Source organism: Cloeon dipterum, chromosome 1 (assembly GCF_949628265.1).
Source record: "Cloeon dipterum chromosome 1, ieCloDipt1.1, whole genome shotgun sequence".
Classification (NCBI taxonomy): domain Eukaryota; kingdom Metazoa; phylum Arthropoda; class Insecta; order Ephemeroptera; family Baetidae; genus Cloeon; species Cloeon dipterum.
This window is the reverse complement of record NC_088786.1, coordinates 11,022,105-11,042,961: the sequence shown is the minus strand read 5'-3', so window position 1 is coordinate 11,042,961 and position 20,857 is coordinate 11,022,105. Positions and strand designations below refer to the sequence as shown.

At 42.0% G+C, this 20,857-nt stretch overlaps 1 protein-coding gene across 4 annotated transcripts in view; it reads right to left on the bottom strand.

The window, feature by feature from the left end:
* Positions 1-20,857, bottom strand: part of LOC135938109 (protein eva-1 homolog C) — a 73,448-nt gene that overhangs the window by 6,676 nt on the left and 45,915 nt on the right. For 3 of the 4 annotated variants that reach the window (XM_065481657.1, XM_065481683.1, XM_065481666.1), the window contains exons 2-6: positions 16,873-17,081; positions 13,977-14,115; positions 12,791-12,940; positions 6,587-6,730; positions 5,107-5,346 (exon numbers count right to left, since the gene is read on the bottom strand). In XM_065481657.1, the coding sequence (XP_065337729.1) occupies positions 5,107-5,346; positions 6,587-6,730; positions 12,791-12,940; positions 13,977-14,115; positions 16,873-17,081 (882 nt within the window). The remainder of the gene's footprint in view (positions 1-5,106; positions 5,347-6,586; positions 6,731-12,790; positions 12,941-13,976; positions 14,116-16,872; positions 17,082-20,857) is intronic. The other variant, XM_065481674.1, reaches the window with a different exon arrangement.

Here is a 20,857-nt window from a genome sequence, read left to right as displayed (position 1 = left end):
AACGAAGTTTTTATTTCTAAATTGCAGCGTTGAAATGGAGCAATTTTCTTACATAGCGCAATTGGCCGCAGCCTCTTTAGCATCTGCACATCTCCCTTTAAGGTCTGCTCACTTTTGCTGCGTTGCGGGTGGTGTAAGGTAGCGAAAGGCGAAGAAAAATTGTGTTTGCTACGTAATAACTCAGTCTGTATATATGCTTTATTAACAGACCTTTTGCTCACAGCAGCCCCCTTTTTGCGGCAGTAAACTTCATTTTTACGATGCTGAGTCTGTTTTTTGGCGGTGTTTTTGCTGCGCGAATGTGTTGTGTGTTATTATTATTATCATCGCCACCGCGACGGTGGCAATGGAAAATGGCCCGACGGGCTAAGCCGGAGGGGCTTACAAGCAGTTATGTTAATACACTCTCGCCGCTGACACCGAATGCACAAGGAAAATAAAACTTTTCGCCCTTTTCATTCACTTTGCGCAGCACTTTGGACCGTCGCGAAACTTTCGCCCGACCGACACAAGGGTGGGCGGAAAAGGAAATTAAACATCGCCGCTGCTGGCGAACAATGCAAAACATCGGATGCTAATCGCAATCGGAAAACAAGCTAAGATTTATGTACTTTTAATCTGCTGCTGCTGTTTGCGTTCTCCGCGCATTTTTTGCTAACACACAAGTTTTGGTGCTTTGCCAATTTAAATGCTAATTTTGTCGCGGCGCACGAAATTAAAACTGGATGAAACACGATGGATTGTGTTTTTTTGCTGTTGCTTTCTTTCCGAAAATCTCTAGAGAATGCTTAGAAATTTGCATTTACCTCGTTCCAAAGATTTATGGTTCTCGTTTTTGGCACGTACAACAAAATATCAAATTAAAACTCGCAAATGGTATTAAAAACGCTACGTTGATTCAATTTAAATCTAAAATAATAAATATATCCAAATGCTACAGTCGAAATGTCTCTCTTTGTATATTTTACTTTTTGGTAAAAAAAAGAAGTAATGCCAACACACGTTTTGACGACGATAAATGGCCCATTAAAACATGCAACGTAAAATCTCGTTTTTTTTATCAAAAAAGCATATAATTTTTTCGTACTGAATTTTATTTGTGTTTTTTAACATCACATCCGTACGTGAATCAAAAATTGGTTCCCGCACGTGTTCTAATAAATCAATCTGTCAACGAACGGAAATATTCATCAAAAGCATACAAAACAGCAGCAAAAAATCTCAATTCGCCGAGAGCAGCGTACAAAGAGCTGCAATTTCCGCCGAACGTTTCGTTGGTGTGATGAACCGGCAGCACAGCTCAAAGTAAATACAGTGTGGTAGTCAGCAGTGAACACCGCTCTAGGAAAATGTGCGTAGAGCGAGTGAGTGCAAATACTTGTTCAAAGAGCACAAGTCCGACGTTTTTCCCAGCAGCTTGTAACGCGCGCTAGTGTGCCGTAATGACGCCGTCAGTCGCCGCTCGTGAAGCTTTAATTCGCGAAACACTCAACACGCTTTTGCCAATCAATCAGAATAAATTATCATCGTGGTTGCCTATGACAGCTTTAAAAAAAGGATAATTTTCTGTTTAAACAGAAAAACGAAGTTACCTGACGAACGTAAAACTGCATCTAATATTCATATATTAACGAAGGGCACCATTTAAAAGTAAAGATTATGCCTGAACGCGAGATCTGGAGTTTAAATAGGGAGAACATCACTGGATTCAGCGTAGCAATAATTAGTGTTGACAGTTTGCATTCAATCATAGTGATGTTACATTCGTGTCCTCTCTTTGATTAGATAAAAAAAATGATGTTGGACTTTCAAATTCCTGAAAAAGTAAAATAAAACATTTTAGGTGACTCAGGGGAAAATTTCTCCAATGTCTTCAGATATTTGCTCAAAATTCTCTGAGCTTGCCAGCAGGTAATAATGAATTTATTTTCATCACTTGTCCAAATTGATGAAATTGAATTTCTAAATTTCTATTCCTATTTCGGAGATATTGCCAATAGCAAGAGCTTGTAGATTTTTACGAAAAAAGCAAATTGCATCTACTTTCCAAATATGTGTAGATTTTTGCAATGGAATTTAATTTAAATGTTGCCATTATAAAGAGCTTTTTCAAAGGTAAAAAATATTGCATTTTCAATTATATTGCATCGTTCACATTTAACGAACCAATGTTCTCAAAATTAGAGAATAATTTTGAAAACAAATTCTCTTAAAGTTCGTAAATATGATTAATTATGGCTTACAGAGCTATTAATACCGACTTAAAAAATGGCACTTTTGATATAATGATATACTTTTATGACTTTTCCAGAAAAACCAACAAGCAAGAGAAACGCCGTGAAAAGAAATGAAAAAGGCTGAGAGCCTGGAGCCGGTAATGATGATGTTACTCCGGGCAAGGAATTGACAGCCCTGGTTTATAGGGCGGCTTGACTTTTCGATTAGCAGCAAAAATAATTTATTTTCCGATTCTAGGGCGGGCAAGGACGAGTAAGTATAGATGCGCAAGTGTGTATTTGCTCAGTTGTGGCAGCAGACGATGATGAATTGGTGTTTGCTGAGACCGCGCGCCGTCTTTGATGATAAAGATGAAACCGGCTGAGGCGAGTTACGAGCCGCCGCCTTCCAACTTGCTCCTCACGGCTTTCGGAGGTTTATTATAATTTTACGATTTTTCGCGGCAGCTCACACAAACAAAGCCGCGCCGAGAGCGGTTTCTCATCATACGATGAGCAAGGTGAAGCGCATTTGTGTATTAACAAAAGCAAGCGAGAGAGGCGCGCGCTATCTCATCGGTAGTCGCGGCGTGGTTTTTATTTTTCGCTAAGTGTATCAGCAGGAAAAAGAAAGAAAGGCGACAAGCGGCGCTCATTTTTCCTCGAGTATCAAAGCATTTTCTTTTTCTTGGCACGACACGAAGAAGGCGAAATGCAAACATCAATATAAATATGGTGGTGCCGCGCGAGTATAAGACGGCGTGTTGTGTGCGAAACCTGCTCGAGCGGCGCTGGAAAAACCGCAAGCCAACCAACCCGCGCCGCTGCTGCCACTACCGAGAGGTTAAATTTTAAAAAGAGAGTGACAAAGGCGAAAAGATGTAAAAAAAACGCGCGACATACTTTTCTTTACCTCGCAATGGCGCCGTATATGCATGCTCTTTCATTATTTGCACAAGCAAAGCAGCCCGCATTAAGAAAAGAGGGAGGAAAAGAGGGCGGACCGCCTCCAATGCGGGCCAGACGAAAACCTATTGAGTTGGTGAACCAAAACTACCCACAATCAGTCCCTCATCCCACCGGTGCAGTTAAATTGGATCTCCAGACTAAAAGCTTTTTTGCAAAGAGCTTATAATCCGATAGTCTTTTCTGCTTTTTTGTAGAATAAACAAGATTATTAATCGTAAAAGTCTTAGTTATTAATAAAACATACAACTTGTCTTTTTAAAAACCGACGACATGAAATGCGTCAACTTGGAGCGTGACGTGATTGCCAAAAAGCAGCTACAAATAAATGAGCTAGTATGTCTTTAAAGGCTCCCTGAAATGTTCTAGATTGCTTTAGTGCAATAATATTATTTTACAATCCATAAAGATTGTATCACTTGTAAATCTTTCAGACAACCTCATTGAGCTGCTTACTTAGTCGATACGCCAGTGAACGTGGTCATTGGTGGAATAGTCTGCTAGTGTTAAACTGGAAAAAACCAAGAAACGCACTGGTTTTATTAAGATGCGACCCAAGAGTTAGTTTGTGCACTAAATCACTGTTGAGTGCTCAACTCTCTACCACTATAATCACTATGAATTATCTACTCACTCAACCAATCCCTGCACGATTCTTTGACTTTTTTTACAATCTTGCAGGACTGACGACTTAGACCAGAAACGTGAGATTTAGAAAAATAAATATAAAACACTGCAGTTTCTCATTCAAATACAAACATAAATCACAAATTCTGCAGTAATATTTGGACAGTGCAATTAAAATTTATAGCCTTGTAACTCATTAAGTTCTAGAATGGCTCACTTAGTTGTCCCAAAAAAATTGCTTACTTATCCTCAAATCAGAATTTACTAACAAAATGTATTTTCATTTAAGCAGAAAGATTAACATAACAGGCATTAAAACCTGATTGTTTTTTATATTGCTTTCAGTTTGGCGGCTTGCAATAGGTAATCTATATCAAGTATATTTTTAGCTCTATTTTTATCTACTTAAGTCTTTCCTAAAGATGTACAAATTTCTACTTATTGCCGAGTCCAAGACACAACAATTTTTTTAAAATTGACTGTAATTTGATATGTATGAACAATAAACAACAATACCTTATGTATTAAACCCTGTTATTTAGTTCAACAACTTTCATCAGGACGTGTGAAATTATATGCCACCTGCACTGAAAGACTGTTCGGCGGCACAGTTTTCCTCCATCTGCAAGGCGTATGTGACAGCAAAGGTGTAACTTTTGTGATGTCTTTTGTTTGAAATAGTCTGGCCTCAATCAGACTTTTTCCTCCTGGACTGAGTCTTAGTAAACTTATTTGCCTTTATCAAATGCTTGTATTTTACCATTTTGATCATGCGTATTTAACGAATTGCGAGCACTACAAACATCTATAAAAATAATTAGGTCACAAGTGCTTTTTCATCGTCGATATCTAAAGTTTTTTTAAAATAAAATTCTTCTCGAATAGGATTTTTATGGCATTTTTAGGACCAATATGCTTGATACTATAACTGGAAAGAAATACAGTAAGATTTCCGGACTGCCGTCTGAAAATTCAACAGGGATTCTGATATATTTCAGATATCACAGTAAATTATCTAATAAAAACTCACGAGTTATTATGAGCACAATGAAATATTGTTACAAGATTATCTGGTACGAGGCCCGCATGCAAGAAGGCCTCGCGACACGGACTGAATAAAAAAAGACGTGCACCAAGAAGTGTGCGGCAACTGAATAGGCTGCCTGGAGAAGGAAAGAAGAAAGTTTCGGCAACACATGCAAATGCAGAACATCCCAGCACTCATTAGAGCAGCCGCGGGTGCTGGCTGCACATGCAAAATCAAGCGGCGGCCGGGCTGATCGATCAGATCAATTACCTTTGGGAACCTGCTGCTTGGTGGTCGGAGGCGAGGGCGGCGTCAGCGGTGGCGGCGGCTGCGGCAGCAGCAAACTTTTGGTCGGCTGCGGCAGCTCAGGGTTGGCGGCGGCCGGTGCCGGAGACACAGAATCCATGTCGACACCCTCGTCAATATCGTAGTCGACGAACGAGGTCGGCGTCGAAAACTCGTCCTCCTCTTGACCCTCGTCATAACGCTCTTTCAGCACCCGTCTCGGAACTGCGGGTAAATTCACCATTAAAGCTCTCTTGAGCGTGTGCCCGTGCCCGTGCGTTCGGTACACACACACACACACACACACACACACACACACAGAAAGACGGCCTGCTATTTACTTAGCATTAAGGCATTGATTTTGCAATCTCGCGCCTTCGGTATGAAATTTGAAGAGTTTGCCCGAGATTTGGTCGCAGAACTTTGTCTTGATAACTTCTAGAGACGAACGGCCTCTTGCCGGCTCACTTTTGGGAAAAGACTCGTGCCTCCCTTTTAATGCCAGAGATTTGGTGTTTCGCCACAACGCAGTGTAGTGCGTCGCGTGTGTGTATTTTCCAACGGCGGAGCACCATATTCCGCACAAGTGCTTACCGAAATTTACTTCCTTCCGCTCGCAATTTGTGCGAGATGAGGTCTCTGCCATCCAGAAAACGTTTCCGCCCCATTCGGAACTAAATTAAACAATCTTTTTTCGCGCGCATTGAACGTTTCGGAGCTGTTCTAACTATACTCTCATGCTGCTCGTTTTTTTCTTCCCAGAATCAAAGACGGAGAAATGGAACAAATTCACGATAAGAATTCTATTCACATCATCTGCTAGGTCCAATCAGATGGAATGTTCACGGTGGATACGAATCAATTTTCTCTAATTTAATTTCATTGTTTTACTCATGAATAAAACAATGCACCGATCAATCTGGAAAATAGGCAGTAAGAATAATCAAAAGTGTTTATTTAGCCGTAAATTCACATTATTTGAGTTTTGAAAGAGAAAAATACGAAGATTTGCCTCTAACAGGCTTAAGTACAATTTTTAAGATACATATAATAATTTTTAAAAACCAGAAAGTGCTGCGAAATTATTTCCCAACAATCTTCTAAGAAAATATTTTATTGTTCAAGAATAATAAATGCTGCTGTTTAAAAAATACCATATTTTCAATTAATTATGCAAAACATTGATGCCTATATTGTGGGGAAAAATCGTTCAAGCTCCACATCCATGTTTGTCTCGTAAGAAAAATCAAACTTTCATTTCTCATCATAAAAAATATCGATCCTGATATTCTTGTGCTGTGCACTTATTCAAATGGCTTTTTACGAGATTGGATAATCAATTTCTTGCTGCTGTAAATAGAATTACGCTAATCACTGCAGAGTTGGTACGTCAAGGGCCAGCATCGGTCTGGTCCCAGTGCGCTTTTGCAGGGTATAAGGTTACAAAAGGGCTGGGGTCACTTACCACACGTGTAGACCACTTTGAGGTACATGCGGGAGTTCTCGCTGCACGGGTCGCCGAAAGTGGCCGTATCGGCGCTCAACTGGCAGCGTCTCTTGCCGTGGCACAGCTGCATCACCGTCTCCGTCGCGTAGCTCGTCAAGCACGCTGTCAAACGCACACACTTGATCAATCAATCATCTTAATTACGCGCACAACGAGATTTTAATTAGCTGAGAGCACAAGATAAGCCGGCGAGAAAAGAGAATGGGTGCCCCCTCAGGCGGCTCGATTTAATCAAACGGATGGGAATGAGTGAAACACTTTACGCTGAGAGTTATTTCCATGCATTGTCGACCGATTCGAACGCGCTGTTTGTTTCCCAAATGCTCCTGGAGAGGATTGTTTTTAGCTTTTTACCACGAAATCACAACATCATGAACTCTGAATAATTAATTTTAAACGTTGGTATGTCGGGCTATTTTTCACATCCCTGCTAGAACGAGAGGAAAATATTACTCAAGTGGCGCCCGTGGCACGGTCTTCACTCCTAATTAACAACGTTTAGCTGAAACAATAATAAAGCCGTCGGAAAATATTTAAAACGAGAAGATTCTTTCGCAAGAGGTTTTAATTAAAGGCCTCGCACTCCATAAAGGAGAGCATTTGCGTCTTGTTTAACTTAATTTCGGCTGCTCCATAGTAATCCGCAATTAAATTTTAAAATTCCGACGTCACGAGCGAAACTTTTTTGGGGGTGCGAGGAATATGAATTCTCGGCAAAACTACTTAAGAAAGAAGGAACTAAGTTTGTCGTTTTCGCGCACAAGAGCCCGCTTTTTGTGTTGAGGGTTAGAATGTTGAGGAGGCGGAGGAGTGTAAGATTATACCCTGCCAGCCAGGCAACCATTTCATTTTACACACACACGCGAATGAACTTTGACAAAGTTAGAAAAGACCAGCACATAACAACAGAAAGTTGGGCCAATTCAACACGCGAAAACTTGCTCTTGCAGTTGTGTATGTGCGTGGCGCATTATGGGTATGAAACACATACTTTTCGTACACACACCACACCGCTGCGGCAACAAAGGTGCGGCCAAGGTGGTAAAAATATTAAAATCCCACCGCGATGCCATGATGAGGGAAACAAGCCAGCGTACACGCACGGCTGGTGCATAAATGAGATTTAAAAAAATAAAGGATGCAAATCCCCAACGCCGGCTGAAATGAATATTTTAATCTCGTATTCTCCGTCGCGACGACGTGCTCACCGCCATAAAGGAACGGACGGCGCGTAAAATTCATTTTCTGTTCTGTGTTAATAACACACTAGGCGAAATTTTTATTATTTCCCCTGCCGTCGCCCTGCCGCAAATGTTACTTTTAAAAGGCAGGACTGACAAGTTTAACAGTCTGAATGTTGAGAGTGCTAAAACCCGAAAATTACACAAAATCTAGATTGCTATTTGTTATCTGTTTTAACTTTATATCCACCGTTCTTCACCCTTAAAACTGCTTATTATTTTATTCGACTAACAATGTACAACACTCACCCAGTTTTAAAAATAAACTGTAACAAGTAAAAGATCTCAGATAGTTTTTTAATACAGAGTAGCAATTGATAAAACTATGTTGAAATATTTTTATTGTTTAAAAATGATTTTGACACAGCAAATAATTTTTAACTAATTTCGTTCAGATTTAAAAATTAATTCCTCGTCGTGTTCAAACTTAATTTCATAGGCAGTGTACGAGCCATTTTTAAATCTTTAAAATAATATAAATTTCGGGAGAGGTGCCAAGCGGAATGCAAAATTTTCCCAACATTTAAAAAGTAATAAACCCGTGTTGGAATTGATCACTCCGAGCGTGGGAGACCAGTCATAAAAAGAATATTTGGGTGCCAACGGAGAGTTTTGGAGGCTGAAAACGAGGCGTCAACCCCTTCAGCCTGGCGGCACAAAGAGTCGACGCTAGCCGCGGACGCAATTTTGACATATTAGAGAACTGCGAGGGCCGACGCCCCAGCGTTAATTTTTAATTGGGGACGACGAGGAAAAAGCTAAAAATGATGTCAACATAAAAAACCAGCGTCGTCTCAACGGCTGACGAGCCAAAGAACGCTGGGGAAAAATCTGGACGCACAGCTTCATTGATTTCTAATTAATGCCCCAAGGGAGAGGCCGAATTAATTAAATATAATTCGGCGAAGCGTGCAACGTCAGAACGGCGGCGGCGGCGGCAGCAGCAGCAGATCCAACCAAGCAGGCAAAATTATCTGCAACGAACACCTTCCGCTCTCGGAGAGTCAAGTGTAGTGCCCGTTTCCCTCGATTAGTGTGTGCGTGCAGTTTGCGGTGTAAATAAGTGCGCACACATACATTTTAAGGGCGGAATTAATGAGCAGGATACAACAAACAGCGTTTTCACACGTAATTAGATCCATTCGTGGAAGCGCATTAACAGAGACATTTCCGCAACGAGCAGCATTCTGGGGCTGCTGATGACACCCCTGGGCTGTGAAAAATAACTCATTTTGCTCCGGAAATTCATTTTGTGTGTTGGTATTACATATGCTTTTGATTACGCGATTAAATACGCGTGCCTATAATCTGGTTTAAATCGTCTCTGAAAATAACGTGCCTGCTGGACACATGGATGCGTTCACAAAGTAAAATCGAATTGTTAGCTATAAAAAAAACAACAACGGGGAAATTTGTGCCTCACAATAATAAATGGGAGATTTGCCGAGGAAGTTCTCACTAGAGTTATTCTCGTGTGATGAATAAAAACAGAATTCATATCAACGCTTTTAAACTTTTCCTGGTTGGTTTTGCTCACCTATTTATACACACCGAGGAAAGTCCGGTTTGATGCTGCAAATTGAAGATGAAGGTGGAGCAGGAAATCGGTTTCCATGCTGAACTTGCCAAGCAACAACTTTATGCTACTCAGCATGAGCTTTTTACAGCCTTCGCCGCATTTTCGGATTTCAATGCGTTCAAGATGCAATTGATTTTTTGGGGATGGGTGGTGGGTAGAAAAGTTACCTAAATAATGAATTTTTACACAGGCTCTATCAGTAACGAATCAAAATAGTTTATTTTAAAAAAATTTTGATGACCATATAAAATTGCAAGTTGGAATTCACTAATTCCCAACGGGTTAATTTATTAGATCAAACTCATGTGGAAAGAAACATCACTATTTTTCTTAACCATTTTATAATGTTGCTATTTAGAGAAAAATATTGTGAGTTAATTTATTTATTAGACTTGTGTTTTATTACAAAATTAAGTTTTTGCTAGGTTACTTGTTTATCAATTTGAATATTCTTTAATGTACCTCTTGCACGACACCTTCAGGAAAATAGTAAGCCATTGAATGTTATGGGTGATAACATAAACGAATGATATATTTCGAGTATCGTCTATGCGTGAAGTCTACAAGTTAACCATCCATTTTACAAATAAAAAAACTATCTAAATTTGTACAACAGTTTTCTAAATAAAGCACTAAAATTGCTTTGAATCTAAAACATTTCACACTTTCAACGTCAAAAGTAAAACCGGACTTCAAAAGTCAGAATTTCTCACACTCCTGGTGTTGCAGTCTCGTGGTGGCCCTCGGCACTAAATATTATCGCGTAATCCATTTCACTCGCTTCCTGCAGCGTGCCTTTACCATCAAGGCGGGCTTACGCATATTTGCAGTTTATAAATGTATTCAACTGCGAGCAAGCGTGGCGATTACATTAATTTATCTAGTGCCGGGCGGGCGGGCAGGCAAGCGAGTGGATTTCTCATCTGCCTTACGCATTCTTTTCCACAAAAAGAGCTGCTGTGCGGATTTATCGTTAGCTGCACGTTAATGAAGATATTTGTGCGGACGGAGCGGCAACAATTCTCGGGCTTTGTGCAAATTGAGGCCCGTTTTCCCGGCGGAGAAAACTATTCCACGGCCCGCTCGCGTTGTTCCTCAAATTCAAATTAGCGGCGGGAGGCGAGCGAATTTTCGCTCAAGTGCAACATTAGTTCAGATTGGATTGCCGGGCGCAAACTATTGGGTCGGAATAAGCCGCCACTAAGCGCGTGCGTGTGTGTACAATCTATCTGTATGTGTCTATTGTATCTCCGGCAGCAGCGGATAACTAACCGTGTTTCGACGTCACGCTTGCTCTGTTTCCTCTCGTCAAGTGAAATGGTATTTGCGAAATTAGCACCGAGTGGGGCTGGCGCAGCAATTTCCATTCTGTATGCGAGTCTTGTTCGCTGCAGTTCATCACCAGAGTAAACACGCTCGCGGTTTCTGTAAAAGCTATCAAAATTATAGACTCGGATCCTATGCCAAGTCATCAAATCGCACCCGTAAATTTAATTTGTAGTCCAATCTATATTATTCATCACGGGCATGGTGCAATGTTTGCTCACACCATATATTGTACGAGGGTAGAATTGGAAATGTTGGATGTACTCACACACACGGAATTTTATGTGATGGCTGTCTCATAATTATTTCATCAAATAAACCCACCCTTTAAATTTTAAAATAAATAACTGCTCTAACTTAACCGAAAAGTTATGAACGTCAAAAATAATTTATTTGTTGCTAACTCTCGGCAAAAATCTGAAAATCAGAGAACAGTTCGAATTTTTGAAGACAGAACATCACCAGTAAATGAACCGAAAATTCTACATTTTTAACATCTTTAATATCTGTAACTAATCCTTATCTTTGCCACCCTGAGCAGAGATGACGTCACGATGTACTGATCGCATTTAATCAATAAACGTGGCGGCCAATTTTAAAACTTTTAACGGTGTCAGATTTCAGACATTTTTCGCCGAACAGATAATTTTAATACGAGCGCAGTTAAAAATTATTCTTTTGATCTGGCTATTTTTTCTTCTTGAGAATAATTGTATGGACAAAGCCATAAAAATGAGGCCAAGTTGGGTAATAGCATTCCTGAACAAATAATTGTATTCTTTTCATTATTCGGCTGTTCAAATTATTAGAAAATTGAAAGTTACTGGTTAAACTCGGAAAAATTAACTTACCATCATCAATTTAAAAATATATCTCGTTTACACAAAAATGAGCTTTTTTTCCATCAGGTACATCACAAATTAATTTACCTCTCCCATTCCATGCTTCGTTTGAAATTTTTAAAATGGCAAAGTTGCGTCTCGTTATCTTTAATTGCAATTATTACGACACCCAGGCGGATTTACAGTCATTTGCACTAGCATTGCGCCAGATGAGTAACGACCATTACCAGGATACTTCATAATGAACAATTTTTACTGATGCACCAGCATGGTAGCAATTTAAAATAAAAAAATCAACTCAATGCACTCAGCTCTGCACATCTCTCGTGCTCATTAAATTAATCATTTGCGTTGAATTGCTTTTGTCCGATAACTGTGACGAGGAAAAGCTTTTTACGTCGAAATTGCCTCACACGTCTTCCAACCGCTCGCTTTAATAATTTAAGAAAATCGGTTACTCTGAAGAGAACACAAAGTAAGTTGAATCCTAAAGGATCAGCGTGCACGTGAGGTATCTTTGGATCACCTCGACGAATCTAAACCAGCACTCTGGATCGAGGTAATGCCTGCGGCTGCTATAAGAGTCTCACGCGCGCCTACATGAAAATTTAAACAAGAGCACAGGCAGGTTAGAGGGCGGAGGACCGCACTTGACACGTTATTTTCTTTGCATCACCCACGTATGGGTGTGTACTTTCCACAACGATAGCTGCTGCGGCTAACCTTTCTTGGGGAAATAAAAAACTTTCGCTCGTGAAACAAACCGACTTCTCCAAACTCTGAAGACTGTCAGGACTTTTTTACTAGCAACTCGGCTTGTAAAGGGACTAATTTCGTGGCAGTGAAGTGATGAGCTTTTGATCAAGAACTTATCCAATGGAATTGAACTTTCTGGCCCACAAATTTAATTAATCTCCAACGAGCCAACATATTCCAAAGCCGATAGTTGAACTAACTAGCCCGTTATGTTCATTTTATAATGAAGAGAGCGAAAGTTTCAGCTGCCAAATATTTTGTTGCGAATTAAGCGTCAATTTTGCCAGGCTGAAATAACTCCTTGCCTCACACCCACTTCATGGCCCACGTAAACAAAAAGAAAGGGCGAAAGTTTGTTGCGGAAGTTTGCCGGCTGGTAGAGTGAGAGCGGAGGATCATCATCACAATGGTAACTTACTTTCCTCGGGCACCCCCTGGGGCTGCGGGCACTGGACGCTCTCGTACTCGGTGCGGCCGAAGCTGGCCGAGTAGATGGCTATGCGCGAGTGAGGGTTGCACTTGAGCTGCACCAGCTCGTTCATGCAGGCGATTTTGGAGCGAAACTCATCTGGAAAACACGATTACACCATTTATCTCTTGAAAAAATATATAGGGCGCTGCCTGGGTTTTATCGCGAGCCGAAGAGCGTTTGAATCGGACGAGGGACGCGGAACAAGAAAAACTGGGGCGAGAGAAAGCGAGCGAGCCTAGCAGGGGTTGGCTATGTGCTCCACATTTTATTAAGTATTTGTCGAATGCGGAACGCGATCAGCTGGCTGATTTATTATTCAAGCTTTTATTTGGATATTTAGGTTTGCTGCCAATAGTGACGAGTGCATTTCAAGTAATAAAAATTTGAGTGACATGAAATCCACAAAACTTCTGCGAACTTCAAACGTTGCTGATAGTTTCAATAAACATTCATTTTTTGGATCGAAATTTGTTTCAAAAAAGCCTTTTGCTAACTACACACCCTTTTTTGGTGTTCATTCATACATGTTTGAATCTCAATCTGCTTGAATAAATATTTTAAGTAAAGAAATACTATAAAGGGTATAAAAACGATTTTTATTCCACCAAATAAACGGGTATAAAAGCAAGTTGCCAGATGGTTCCAGCAGCCGGAGTAAAGATTTATTTGACGCTCAAGGAAGAATTTGTGACAAACCAAAATTTCAACCTTGTTTATCGAAGCAAAACACCAGTCCAGATAGGTGCATGGAATCGCGTTCAGACTTTCACAAGTGGATATATTGCCGGGGTTGAAAGCACGGGGGCGAGCAAACGGGTTGATAAAAGAAGTAGATGGCACTTGAGCTGACTAATTTATGGCAGTAATAATCCAGTGCTGCAGGAATATGATGGGTTTTGAATTATTGCTCTCGAGGGGTACAAAAAAGAAGTGAACCGCCGAGCAGGTGGAAACCTGCTCGTCCTCTGCCAAAAAGGAAGCCGGCTGAATATTTCAACGGGTGAAGGGAGAACGTCGCGCAAAAAAGCAAGCAGCATTATGAATTTTTCTCATCTCTCTCTCCCGAGCTGTGAATGTCAGCGATGAGAGACGAAGAGAGGCTGCTGTTAAAATGCAGGATAAATATACTTACACGGTCTGCACTTGTAAGCCACTTTCACGGCCTTGCGTGAGCTTGGGCAGGGATCGCCGCCGTACGATTTGGGTGACGTATGGAACTTGCAGTTTCTCTTTTTCTGGCAGGCCTCCACCACTGTCTGCAATAAAGAATACTACACCACAGATTAGCTGCTCCCAGAGATATATAAGAGGAAAAGTGACCCGCCGGGCCCGCACACGAGGGAAGAAAATGCGCCTGCACGTATATAAAAAGGAGTAAGGGCTGCGGAGAGGGTTGAAATAAATAATGGCCCTTGTTGGGTGCTTGGCTGGCCGGTCGGTGATTGCAAAATCAATAAAAATTATTCTCCATCAGCACAACATCATAGTCGGCTGCCGTCGGCGTTGGGAGACACGTGGTTTGGCAAATTTTGCGCCTCTTATGATAGAGAAGTCAAACACGCCGAGGGGTGAAAGTTGCCGGCGTGAGCGTAAAAAGTGGCGAAAAAGCCCTCCGCCAAGATCGGCTGGGTACACAAGCAGCGCGGCTGTTGACACTATCGACGCACTCAGCCGATCGGTAAATTTAGCTTTGAAGGCGAAATGCTAATTCTCGCGTCCTCCCCATTTCCATACGCGCTCACTGATTGAGTCTGCCGTCGAAGTGGCGAATAATGAGCCGCGGGGGTTGCGAGGCCGTGCCGCCGCCGTAACCGCCGGACCGACCAACTTACTATATCCGGGCACACACTGGCTCAAGAGCCGGTAATTGAGTGGGGATTTCTGGCTGAAATTACAAAGGCTCCATCTCACCGGCTTTGGCAGCTCCGTCAAAATGCGTTCTATTAATAAAATTCGGCTTTTGCTACTTTACAAACAAAATTTCAATATTGCGTTTGAATAGACGCACTCGTTGTCAAAGTTACCAATAAATTACCCCTTCAGACACAAACTCGGTAAACACGGCAGCCAAACAGAGCATTGTTTGTTTGATCCATGCTCATAATTGGAAATACCTCTGCTCTGCCTCATCAAATGGAACATTCATTAAATTTGCAGACTGAAAATCATCTCATAGATGAATTGAATTAAGCATTCTCGTTGGAGCTTCGTTTGCAACCGACAGAAGTGAACATTGCGGAATGCGAAAGTTAAGAATGCAATGAAATTTTAATCTCCTGACGTTTCCTGTGCATCCCTGAAAGTTCTGCAGCCACAGTCAAGGAAACCGGCATTTTTATTCATTTTTCCCCTTTTGCTTTGATCGTCTTTGTCCAACAATGGCACGGAAAAGGTGAGCGCGCCTTGTCGCTCGTCGTGCAGCAATATGTGCTCTCGTTTCGTTTCCGACCAGTTGATTCGAGACAGCAGTTTTGAAAGAGTAAAAATATACGTACACAAACTAGAACGACCTGTATGCACAGTAGCGATGTAAAAAAGCGTTTGGCGTGTTTTGCAAATAGGATTGCCTGCAGATATAGCATTCTGAGCGCACCTGAGCATGAATTTTTTACAGATTCCTCTCATGTTTTTCATCTCGAGGAAAGATTTTTGCTCGACGCTCTTTTGCTAGAAATGAGAAACGAGTCAAAGATGGAACAAAATCGTCTGTGGTGTTTACTTGCTGTAGAAAAGACCAAAATCTAAAACCTTTCCCTGGAATATAAGATCGATTGTGATTCAATTAACGATATAGACAGACAAAAAATAAATTGCAAGAGTCTTTTGTTTACTCCATATTATTGGAAAGGCCTTTTCGAATCACAAAAAATCGTTGTGTCTACTAGTCGGCTTTGTTTTTTCAGTTATAAACTTTCCGGCGAGAAAGTTTTATCCCATATAACAGCACTTTTCATTATTTCAGAAATCCAAGTCTTATTAAAATATCCATTATCTAACTGATTAGAACGGAAAAATACTATAGCAAATAAAGTTTTCTCTTTCCAAAATTGTTTTAAATAAGAAATTTGTAAGTTCCTCTAATTGGTGGGAGAGAGGTGACACTCAGAGAATCTATCACGGAATTTATTTTTATAATTTTTACTCAGCGATGAGTGCAATCAATCGTTTTCAACGGCTGGTACTTAAAAATTCTCTCCAGTAATTCTATGGCTATGAATTTTGTAATGTCTGATGATCCAAAAAAGCTTAGTCATTAATAGTTGTGATGGTCGATTTAGTGGTTTTTAGTGCACTTTACAAAAAATCAATGTCGTGAAAGTTTTGAACTAAAAATGATACATCATATTACAGAAAGCATTTCGACAATCAGCAGCCTTTCATGACAAATGTGATTGATTGATGTAGATATGTTCAAAATGTGGCGCAGTAGTCCGGTCTGGCACTTCGTCGACATCTCTTTCAGTTCGCAACCCGTTGATCACATAAAAAAAATCCAAAAAATCATCATCTGTCACTTATATCTATTCAACATCCCCAATTTTTCATGCTGACAATGAAAACTAAAATAATCTAATAGGATTTAAAATTAATTACAAATAGAACAGCCTTTGCGTTGAAAAACTCCTATATGGACTAAATCGATTAACTTATTACGTATTTAGTAACTTTTAAAAAATTTAGATAGAACACAAACTACAATATTAAAATTTCAAGTGGATCAATATATGAAAAATAGATTGAGGCCTTGCGATTCAAAGCAAACTTGGAGCAGAAAATTGATTGAGACAAACAATCATCACTGTTAGTGCCAAGTTGATGGTGCCCAACGAAGCAAGTGCGCGGCAGCATCGCGAGGAATTCAATTCCCACATATTACGGCGGGCTGGAGCTCCTACACCCTTATGAATGTGACTTAGGATCTCGCCCAGCGCAGCCCTCCCGCCCGGGGTGCGTCGAGACCGGCGGATCGTGTGAGTGTGTGAGGGGGGGGGTGCAAAGAGACGTGCAAATAACTTCCAGTCAATTACCTGCAGCGCGTGGGGCCACGCGCAAACTGCATTGGCGTCAATGGACGACTGTGTGCCGACGCACTGGCCCTGCTTGCACAGGCACTGGTCGTCGCTCTCGTACTGCGCCCGCTGCACCGAGATGCTGGTGCCAGGTGGACATCTCAAGGTCACCGCATTGTCGTCGCAGCTGACTCGTTGGTAGGTTCGCAGGGTGCCTGAGAGCAGGGCTGCACGGTCAGGAAACAGAGAGAGAGAAAGAGAAAGACAGGGGTTAGAGCCATCACCATGAATAAAATCGACGCGTTTATGAGGCGGTTCGCCCCCGTGTCGGCACCCTTGCACCGAATCAATTATTAGCATGCGAACTTTCTTATGCATTAGACGTGGCGCGGTGGTGGCGGTTTCGCCGGAAAGGGGCCGGGCAAATATTTTATTAGGGTCGACTGTCTCGAGCGGCGGAAGCGGGGAAGTGCGCCAAAGTTGATTTTGTCAGATTGCGTGATGTATATGTGGAAAGAGTATCGTGGGGCCACTGAGACGCAGCCTTTTCGATATCCTGCTTCTTATGTAAACGCGAGGAAAGAAATTTTGATTGAACGCCGCCGCGCCATAGGAAGGAAAAGGTCGCGTGAGGCTGAGTTTTCGGCGCTTGACGCAGAGTGGAGGGCCTTTTAATACGGAAAATTGCAGTTGCTGAAATGTTACTTGTCATGCGAACCAGTCGTTTCCAGGTTTTCAGTCGTATATGAAATGAAAACTCGGTTAATTTGGTCTGAAAAAGGGAGACAAAAGCAGCACACATATGTGTAATTCCACATAATTCAACGGGGCTTTGTGTATCGTGTATGACAGGAACAATCATGATTGCGCTCAATTTGCAGATTTTATGATCGCTGCAAAATTCCCAACTGTTGATTGCGATATTAAAATCCCTAGACTCAATTAGATATTGCCAAAACGGTCTTCACAAAATGACCATAAAACTGATTGATGCAGTAGCACGCGGCAGTAAACGCTTCCGCCCCAATCCGGCGCTGAATACGCAATTTCGCCGGATCCCTCATCGTAAGTCCCTCTCGAAAACGCAATTTTTGCCGCAATTCGAGACTGCTGACAATGGAGCCGGGCAGCCGTCTGTTCCGTGCACCCCCGTCGCGCACATCCCCTGCGACACTCACGCACGGTGCACACCACTTAATTCCTTTCCAGCTTCATGAATGCGAAAGAGACGTTCTCAATCTTAATTTTCGCTTCTTTTTGCGCAAAGTCAAGTGCCACCGCTCGACGAGGGCGTCTGCCGTCATTATCGCGCGAGACACGAGAGCAGGTCTCACCGGCGGCGGCGGCGGTTCGAATTCATCTGTGCTAGAGCAGCAATCCCATTATGTGCGTCGTGCGGCGCGTGTGGCTGCCTGCCTGGCTGCTTGCCGACGCAAACCCTCTCGCATAAATATAGGTCCTGTCTGTCAAAAGCGCCGCGCAATATATATTCCGCGCCCGTCGGCCTCGCCAGGATTTCGAGTGCTCCGCAAACCCGCGCGGCCTCCGCATTCGCGTGTCAAAAAATTAGCAGACGGGGCAAATTTTCAATTAGCTCTAGTGCTACTGCTGGTGTTAAAATTCGCAGGCCGCGCTTCTTTTTGCGAATGCACATTAAAGCTTGCCATCAGAAACAACCCCCGTGCCACGGCTCCCCTGTCGGCAATTATATTATATGCACACGTCCATTGAGGGTCGGGGATTACAGTCGATTCATCATCCAGACGGCACAGTTTTCCGCGCAAATATTCGCACGTGCCCTCGTCCGGCCGATTTGTATGCGGTCGGCTCGCTACGACGCACCGCCTCTGCTATCTTAAAGTCCCGATAAACTGAATGGAGCACGTGCAGTTAGCTGAGGAAGGGTCTTTTATCCCACAATCAGAGGCGATTTATGGAAAACTTTCCTCCTTGTAACCGTTTGAAATTAATTTCATTTTACTTAGTTTAATATACTTTTTTGGTTTTTCTTTAGCAAAAGTTGACCTTTTTATTACAATTTTGAACCAAAATGGTCGATTTTCCCGGCTAAAATCAAGTCAATTTCATAAATTTAAAAAGACGATTATAATTTTTGGGTAAAATTCAAATTCCCTAGAAATAGATATCTATGGGGGTCTCAGGATTGAAAGATTTGACCATATAAATGGGGTTTATCAAGAGATGTTTTGTCAGTTGCCTTATACAGGGTTTTGAAATAAGTCGATTGACTAAAATTCCTAAGTCTAATATTGGTTATAAATTAAATTTTGTTGCCAACTTTAATCTTGGAATTAAAATTTGTAGTGTGACAAATATTTTTAGACCAAGGTACAAAGCTTTTAAGAACTTAAATCTTTGGCAAGCTTTAAGTTTGTCTAGTGCACAAGTTTGTTCCCAAGTGCTTGTTCTAAAACAAAGTTCCAGAGGTAGTTCGAAGTTTTTTTTTTTAGTTTAAAGTCCAAAGAAACTTTAGAATCTCGTTCGAATATTAATAGTGGAGCAGTCAAAGCGTGAGACTTGCATGGAATTCCTTTAGAAAGGGATATTATTTATGCACTGCCGATCACTGCTTCCGCTACTTTAAGCGAAATAGGGCAACAATTCTTGGAAGCGGCATGGTTCTGAAGTTATGCAATCCGCCCATCAGGCATGAATAGAAGTTGCCTATTTTCTTTGCGCGGCACCTGCGGAGTGCTTTCCTCAAACGTTACATTTGCATAGATTTGAATACTGTCGGGGTTTTATGCAAATGCAGGGTTTTCAACAAATAAAATCTCCCCGGGGTTTTCAACTCCACATTTTGCTTTATCACGCCCGCAGAAGAAAAGAAAAAACGAGGTGAAATCAAACTGAAAGGGAGATTAGTCGTAAAATACGCAACACTTTGTTGATTCAGGAGCAGCCCGATTCGATATAGTCTCGGTCTCGAATCCATTCAGCAAATCAAATTGTCTTGTTTATTCATCCCGACCGTATCGCCTGGCGAAAAATGGGTCCTTTACGGCCGGCAGCAACAGCTTTATCTCTCCGTCGGTGAGCTGTGTGTGTGTGTACCTGAGCCCGACTACAATTGCACACTTAGCCGGTCGTTGAATGATGACAAAGTTGCGTGCCAAGTGGTGTTGAAATCGGCAAAGTGGACCTATTTTGTCACTCCTCCGCACCGAGCACGTGTGGAATTCTCGCCACGCAGAAAGAGAGAGCGAGGGTTAGAAGGAGGAGGAGGAATAAAGAATTTCCATTTGTAGCGCTCAGAGACAAGTTAGGCAAGAGAAATGGGCGAAATTTGTTGCGAATTCGAATCGCATCCGCGCAGCAGGCGTTTTCAATTTTCATTCGGCTTTATGCAAATCCGATGAGGTATATCGAACGCCAGAGAGTGCCGGTCGATCGACTAAAATCCGCGAGCCGCGGCACGGCACCCCTGCTGCAGCCGAAATATATGAATGGATACGCGTGCAAACTCGCGAAATTGCGCATTCTCTTTGCACCACCGCACAATAAAGATACGCGCCGCCCCTAAACTGCCGGCAAAAAGGGGCAATTTCGACGGCGGCAGGACGAGAGAGCCCAGCGTCAAATTCCAAGAGGCTGCCTGCCGCTTTTTGCTTCAATTATCTCCCAAGCTCGAGCCCACCGTGTAAATTTAATGGCGAGCGCCGTTTAAAACGCCTCCTTTACCGTGTCTGCCTTCTTTCGGGCCAACGAGCAGCCGGTGGAGATAATAAAAATGGAAATTGGGAGCACACGCGTAAAATAAACTTAAACACTCAACTAGTTACGTGGGCGGCACCTACGTGTAGGTTCCATTCCTGGCTTTTGCGGCTTCAGACCATCCAGGGCCACTACTAATAATTTTCATCCCAATGGATCCTTGCGATGTTGCAAATAGACACAAAAGCCAGATGGACTAGTAATCCCATCTTCCTCTGCCGTTCCATTTATAGAATATTGCTGCTCTTGCGAACGAGTCGAGCATTCG